This window comes from Lissotriton helveticus, chromosome 5_1 (assembly GCF_964261635.1).
Source record: "Lissotriton helveticus chromosome 5_1, aLisHel1.1, whole genome shotgun sequence".
Taxonomy (NCBI): domain Eukaryota; kingdom Metazoa; phylum Chordata; class Amphibia; order Caudata; family Salamandridae; genus Lissotriton; species Lissotriton helveticus.
The window spans coordinates 25,792,593-25,800,302 of record NC_136065.1 but is presented as its reverse complement, the minus strand read 5'-3'; the positions used below and the strand labels follow the sequence as shown (position 1 = coordinate 25,800,302).

Genomic DNA, 7,710 nt, shown 5'->3' with positions numbered 1-7,710 from the left:
TGGCTTGGGCTTGGGTGCATAGCCAAGCCAACCAGAAACCCCATTTCTTAACAGAATATGTACACGTTCACCTCCTTGAGTTTCAGTATTGGACTGAACTCTCCTGAGGATTTTCCGACCCAAAAAAATAATTGAGTAGATTCCTCTTCTGCATGGATAAAGAGGGAGTATGATGATTGCTCTTTTCAAAGAAGCTTTTAAATGCCATCTACTGGAGCTTGTCTCTTTATTAGGTTTGCTGGTAGTGCAGTACCGTGAATAAAATCTGATGGAGGAGAATAAAAGAAAATGTGATAATTTTCCTCCACCACTTTCAAAACCCATTGGTCCGTGATTGATCTTTTACATACCTGCATGAAATGTGAAATCTGAACTCTCATTGGAGGATCAATTCTGCTTGCATCGTTAGGATCATGCGGCAGGCTGATTCCCAACAGCAGATTGCAGGGACTGGGATGCATCAGAGGAAGAGAGCGTTTAAGCGTTATTGGGATTAATAGGCTGTGTTATATTGGTAGGCAGATAATATAAATAAACTCACTTAAAGCGATACTAGGAGTTCATTCATTGTCTTTATGTGAATACGCAAGTCAGTATTTATCTTGGTTATCAGTCAACCAGACCTAATCTATTTAGGCCAATGATTCTCCATATTGAAAATGAGAAACTCTTCAAATGTCTCCAGGCAGGCACAAGCTTAAAACTACAAGTACCTAATTGAAGAAATCTGTAAGGCATGTGATCATGATATTGCTGATTCAGTGGGCAATGGCTGGAAGTGCTGTGCAAGAGGGCTTGTGTTGCTTTTGTCTTCTTCTTCTGTCTGGCATCCCAAGGACCTTTAGAGGAAGGAATGCTACTATCAGTTGCTCTGACGAGATGACTCGTGTTCATACGTCTCAATAATGGATTGGAGACTAACCTCCTCTGTGACAGCTGACATAAAAGGTTAGTCATAAAACAATACATTTGTTTCCTCAAAAAACAGGTTTAGGTGGGTGGGTGTTACATTTCTGCCGCAAATAATTAAACACTTTGTCTGGTTCAGCAGTATACCTTTCTGCTTGCTTCATGATGATTCTATTTGTATCCAGCCAGCCAACCAACAAATTAATGTGCAGAGCCTACTTTTAAGAGAGCTTCTCCTCTGCCAGAACAGCCATCCACCTTCTCACAAAAGGTGTAAGATTAAAAATGCCTATAATAAGTGGCTGTTGAGTTAATGCACTGTATGCATGGGAATGGGTCAAGTTTTATAAACGTCAAACTTTCCACAAAACTTCTATTCCCTGGATACTCCGTATTATCACTCCTACAACATTGATTCCACCATTCACCCCCTTCAAGATGGCCGCCATTGTGGTAAAAATAAAAACAAAGAACGGACAAGCAGGCCAGATCTACTTCCGTCTAACATTTATTCCGCCTAGTACTAGTCAAATGTCCCAGAACCCAAAGAGAAACCACGTAGTAACATTTATTGTGCTGAAACTAGTGGCCGCGGTAACAACTGCCAAATGAATTTCACTAGCTTCCTTTGTCGGAAGAGCAGTCTAGTTTCTTCTCGTTTCCCCGTTCCAAGATGGCTGCTTCCTCGCATTTGCTTCCTCACTTCACGGTCACCCTACCATTGTTGCCCGATCAAAAATGGCCGCCGAGGGGCAGGTGTTCAAGCCTAGTCCTTCTTCCATGTCTCCAGTTGGATCTCAGGAGATGGGTTCATGGAGCCTGGTGGGGTCGGTCTTCCTCTGAAGGTAAATAAACGATAAACGAGGATAAATCCTGATTTTCCTGGGCGGAATGCGTGCTTGTGTTGCTTGGAGGCTGGTTTGCATGAATGGCTGTGTTATTTCAGGAATAGTGTCGGCATTAGCTTTGCCACCTTTCTCAGACAAATATAGACTCTGGGAGTGACAGGCTCTGGTGCTTGGAATTGAATTCAGATGAACCCTCCTGCCTTGTATTCATTTTGTTAAATTGCAATGCTGCCTCTGGTTACTGCAAATGTCAGTCAGGGCTCCTTTACTCGACCTTCGCGTACTTTTTACTTTATTTCTTCTGTTTTTTCTTTTAAATAGATCCAGGATGTGAAATGAATGATTGTTATACATTTCTTTACAGGCCTTAGCATAGAAATACTGGTCTAGTCATGCCGATAAATTATCCAGCAGGTGGCAACTGTTGGTTTGGAAAGGTTTGTGTGCTTTGTTTGGGGGTGTGGATTTTTTAAAAATAATTGTGTATTCATGGTTTTATGAGCAGAGTTTTCTCCCCTACCCCACCACACCACTAACCACACACAAAGCTAGGCCTCTCTGTTTTTATCAGAAGCTCTTGTAGCTAAACACCCAGGAGATGTATAGGGGAGCAATTCTGAATATATGCCTGCCCCCACTACATATTACTTAATATCTGTGAGTAGTGATAGGGTTTATGTTTGTATTGTGATGGTCTGTTTTTGTTTGCTCTGTGTGTTTAAAACAGTGTTGCTAGGAATTTGTGTGCTTTCATAGTATGTGCTTTGATGAAGTTGATTTGGTATTGAATAGATTTGATTGGGGCTGCTTTGGTAGGGCATATGATGGAAGGGATTTAGGTCTGGCTTTACAGTACAGCTTTTTGCATGGCACTGTTGTAATCTAATTCCATTCACATCCCTGTAGTTGGTTTCCCCTTTCAGCAGTGAACATTCTAACTTGACTGGATCTGTGATGGTGAATAAAGCTACTACAAATTGTATTGTGCTGAGTTATTTTTACTACTAAATGAAAACATTGGCCGCAACATATTTGGCGATAATTTAGCTGTGTGGGGCCAGCATTGCCTTCTCTCCCAAATAGTTACCCGTCAAAATATTTTCATACATCATTGTTAATCGAAGCAGCAGTTTTCTACACCATCCACCGTCAACCGCCTGCCGTGATATGAGCATCTCGGCCACTGGAAGGCTTCTGCGTATGATATGAGGTTTACCCTTCTGCCTCAACTGCAGTGAACGTTCCAACTTGACTGGATCTCTGATGGTGAATAAAACTACTACGAATTGTATTGCGTGGAGTCCTTTTTTACTACTGTTTGAAAACATTGACTGCAACAGACACATTATTGGGAAATCTTTAAAATATACAAAAGGTGAGCTAAGGCTGTGCCCAGAGAATGACTTCTCACCCACCTCATGCTGTTTGGTGTAACATTCCGTCTCTGAGGGAGTGCTTGCTTTGCAATGCACAAAGGACTTTTACATCTCAAAAGTACACTGAATTATCACACATTACATTCTTTAACTCATAGATGCATTGTATAAAAAAAGTGTTTTTTAGTTCCCTTTTTTATGTGTAGGCAAGACTCAAAATGCAAGCCAGGCCAATTGGCTTTGCCACTGTTTGTTTGCATTTTAATGGGCATTTATATTTTCATTGGCTCAGGGTATTTTTTTGTAAGGGTGTTTTCTTTTCCACTCTATTTGATTTGATCCAGGTAGTTGGGTAATGAAACTTTCTTTGCTTTAAGGTTTCCTTTTTTTCTGGTGGCCGGTATATGGGCTTTAGATTATGGATTCATACTTTGAGGAACATTTTTTGGCAGAAGACTTGCCATTTAAAAACTTGCCCAGTTCGCTTTGAAGGTTGGTAGTTGTAAATTAGGAATGTATAGCAGAGTGAGTTTGGAACCTGTCTTAATCTTATATACTTTGCAGTGTGTACCCTGTTCTATAGCTACGTGTTTTACGGCTTGTGCCTATTAATCATCTGAGGCAGTTTACAACCCTGCTCTATATCTTCACTCTAGCTTTTTCTCCCATCCTAACCCTTTCCCTTCTCTTTTAATATCTCTTCATTCTATATTTTAATTTCACAAATAAAATATTTTTCATTCTATTCCTCTTTTATAACATATTTTCTACTTCTCTATATTAGTGTAATTTTCTAGTACTCCTTCATTCTTTAACAAGAGGAACAGACGTACTGGTATATATGATGTGCCTCATTTGTGGACGGGGGAGAGGAGGAGGGTAATTGCAATGCTAGTGAAACCATTTTGTCGTTGTTTGTCTTGGCCTTTTTCAGCTTCTTCTGTGGCTGAGATGGAAGCAGAAGATGGAGACGGCCGGGTGGTGGACTTCCCGAACTACAGCTCCACGCTCCTCGAGCACCTTAACCAACACCGCCTAGAGGGCAAGTTTTGCGACATCCGTGTCCATGTGCAGCAGTGCACCTTCAATGCACACAAGGCTGTGCTGGCCGCCTCATCCCGCTACTTCCATGACCAGCTGCTCCTCAAGGACTCTGACAGTCTGTTGCTTCCTGACCTGCTGGACCCTGTGGTGTTTGAGAGGGTGCTGGTGTCAGCCTACACAGGACGCCTCTTCCTCTCTCTGGAAGACATCAGCAGCTACCTGACGGTGGCCAGCTTCCTGCAGATGTGGCATGTGGTGGATAAGTGCTATGAGTTCCTCAGGAGAGGTTGCCACACCACCAGAGCGCAGTCTAGCCGCTCTAGTGACACTCAGTCTCCAAGCAGCAGCAGTTTCTTCAGCAGCAGGGAAGTAGGTGAAACGTGGGTTTCTGATCACCAACATTTGGGGGTCTCTGCCAGGGAAGAGGTAGTGGTAACGCCAGAGAATTCCCAACAGTCTGTAGAGGAAAAGTACTTCTCTGTTGGAGCTGTGTGTGCCAGTGAGCAGGCAGAGGTGTCTCAGTCTGGCTCCTGCTCTTTAATTGGCAGTACCTCTTCACAGGTGCATTCTGCAGCATGTGTTAAACAGGAGGGCCTGGTGGTAAATCTTTTGGAGTGCAGTACAGAAAGCGAAGAACCCCTCATGCTGGATGGTCCCATGGATCAGCTCATGAGCATTGCAGAGACACAAGCTCTGGCTGGTATGGACTTCAAAGTGCAACCTGGCAAGAGTCATAATGTTCAGTCTTCTTACTATGGACCCACAGAACGCAGCATGGCAGGAGAGGCAGATGACAGCATGCCCACTATGCACTGCCCTTTAGGTCATCCGGCTCATGGACCAGTGGAGCACACTTCCCGCTTTGGGAAGAAAGTATTCGGCTGTCTCTGCGGCAAGCGCTTCCCAGAGAAGGGGAGGCGAGATCGTCACGTTAGCCTGCGTATCAGTATGCGCCCCTTTGCTTGTTCACTGTGCAACAAGAAGTTCAAGCTGAAGCACCACCTGGGCGAGCACATGCTGGTGCACACGGACCGGCCACTGCATGAGTGCAACACCTGCGGCAAGAAATTCAAGCTGTATGAGTGCTTTCAGAGACACCGTGAGAACTGTGAGAAGCTGAATAGCAGCGGTGATGCCGCCAACAGTGACTGATTTCCAAAGGCAATACTGTGAAGAATGAGACTCAATGTTACCCCCAGATTTCATGACGGCATGGATCACAATTGTTTGCGTTCCAATGTAGGTAATTTTAAAAAAGTGCAAGCGTTCATTGGTAAGAACCCAATATGAAGGAATGGCTGTCACTTAACATTCTAGAAGCGCGGTGGCTGTGGTAAAACTGAGAAGCAATACCAACTAGTTTTGATTTCCATGTCACGTGTTACATTTGGATTTATAACTACGGGTTACATTTTTACCATTTGTACAGTATTAACAGTTAAACACAGACAACCATCTAGTACCCTGTCAGCATTTATTTTTAAATGTGGATAACAATTGGAACTAGGTTTTTTTGAGTGATTTCATTCCCAGTGCAGTCAGTCATGACTGTCAGACAGAGTCGCGCAGAGTGAATGGAAGGGGAGTTAAAAAAGCGAAAAGGTTTCCTACTGAAGCTTAAACAGTTACAGATGTGCATATGTGCTCGTATTACTGTTCTTTTTCAAAACAAGTGTATTCATGTATCATGCACTTGTATTAAAATCCACCCGCCATGCAGGTACTAGTGTACATCTACTGATAACATCAACACAGCAAGTTGCAACTTGAATTATTTTTTCTTCACAGAATCCCAAACAAAAAAGCTCTCTGGGTTTGTTGTCCGTCTTCATCTTGTAAAGAACATCCAACATTGTGTCTTCACTGTTGAGGCTACTCAGATGTTATGTAGCAGAGGAGGAAGCTCTCACCCATGTTACGCAGGTTCCTCTGTTTTGTGTGCACATTTTCAATTTGTATCCGTATTTAAATTACAATGAAAGAGAATCATAAAATGGTCATGTAAATTAAAGTTATGTGGATAATAAAATACTCAGGTTTGTAATAAAATGATTACAGTCACACTCATCCTATTTACACCTGTTTATAATATTCATGAAAATTTCACTGCAATTGCAATAGCTGTGCAAAGAGGATGCAGTATTGAACTGTCTCACAACTTATTACGGGTCAAAAAAGGTTTTTAGCCTAGGACTGGGGCGCACTGCTATACATTAACGCTGAGACTCAAGAAGAGTGACGAATGTCAGTGGAGTTTTAGGTGCAAAAGGGCGAGGGTATAAACCCTGTAACACCCCAATGAAGTGTCAACCTTGGCTAACACTGTATCAAGACAAAAAACAGATACCCATGCACACTCTAAGATGAGTGAAGAAATGAAGTCAGTGTAGACTAAGAAAATGATGTGGAGGCAACGGCATGGAAAGCACAATTGCAATAGTAATATGTAAAAAGAACAAAATCGGCGTTGTTGTGAAGTGTCTTTTAATGTTCAGACACGGGAAGGACCAGCCGACACGTGTTTCGTCGCATGCGGCACAATCTGCCTGCGACTCTTCAGGGCTGGGTAAGAATAGAAAGGAAAAACACACTTGGAATGTATATAGATGTCAAGTACATTGTTCTTGCAAAAATCATCGTACTGGATATCCAGGCAGTGAACCAAGGAAAAACCCATACCAATAGATACTACTTCGAGGTTTAATACGTAATCAGGCCCCACGCTGAACTACACAGTCAACACGCTTCCCTTCAAGTTCACAGTTAGCATGGGTTTTTCCTTGGTTCACTGCATGGATATCCAGTACGATGATTTTTGCAAGAACAATGTACTTGACATCTATATACATTCCAAGTGTGTTTTTCCTTTCTATTCTTACCCAGCCCTAAAGAGTCGCAGGCAGATTGTGCCGCATGCGACGAAACACGTGTCGGCTGGTCCTTCCTGTGTCTGAACATTAAAAGACACTTCACAACAACGCCGATTTTGTTCTTTTTACATATTACTATTGCAATTGTGCTTTCCATGCCTTTGTCTCCACATCATTTTCTGAGTCTACACTGACTTCATTTCTTCATTTATCTTAGAGTGTGCATGGGTATCTGTTTTTTGTCTCACAACTTATGTCACACAATATATGTCCCACAACCTCCTTATGCCATTGGGACTTTTGAAGATACCATAATTAAAGTACTAAAAAACTAAGAAAGAAAACTATATGTAAGCTGAATTTGAACATGACCGGCGATGAACCCGAAGGACTGATTATCCCTCAAGAAAGATGATATCATCATTAAAGGGTCCGTCAAGAGGGACAATGTTGTAGTCATGTCAAGGGAAGTTTATGCGAAGGAGGCAATGAAACAACTCTTTAATGAGAAGCATTATCAGAGGAATTTCAAGGATGATTACATCAGGACCATTAGTATGAATTGGGGCAAATTATATGACTGGAAGGAAAGTGGTCTAACAGAAGTAGAACAATATTGGCTTTACGATGCATTAAAAGCTACTGGATAGAACTATTGTTTCT

General features: G+C 42.2%; 1 protein-coding gene across 1 annotated transcript; it reads left to right on the top strand.

Moving 5' to 3' along the window:
• Positions 1-1,630: 1,630 nt before the first annotated feature.
• LOC144752905 (zinc finger and BTB domain-containing protein 43-like) lies at positions 1,631-6,244 on the top strand. Its single transcript, XM_078640732.1, has 2 exons — positions 1,631-1,754; positions 4,068-6,244. The coding sequence occupies exon 2, from the start codon at positions 4,085-4,087 to the stop codon at positions 5,327-5,329; it is 1,245 nt and encodes a 414-aa protein (XP_078496858.1). The 5' UTR covers positions 1,631-1,754; positions 4,068-4,084; the 3' UTR covers positions 5,330-6,244.
• Positions 6,245-7,710: the final 1,466 nt, after the last annotated feature.

Bases quoted from the DNA above. Each gene is read 5' to 3' on its own strand.
- LOC144752905 (XM_078640732.1), top strand. From the start codon at position 4,085: ATGGAAGCAGAAGATGGAGACGGCCGGGTGGTGGACTTCCCGAACTAC.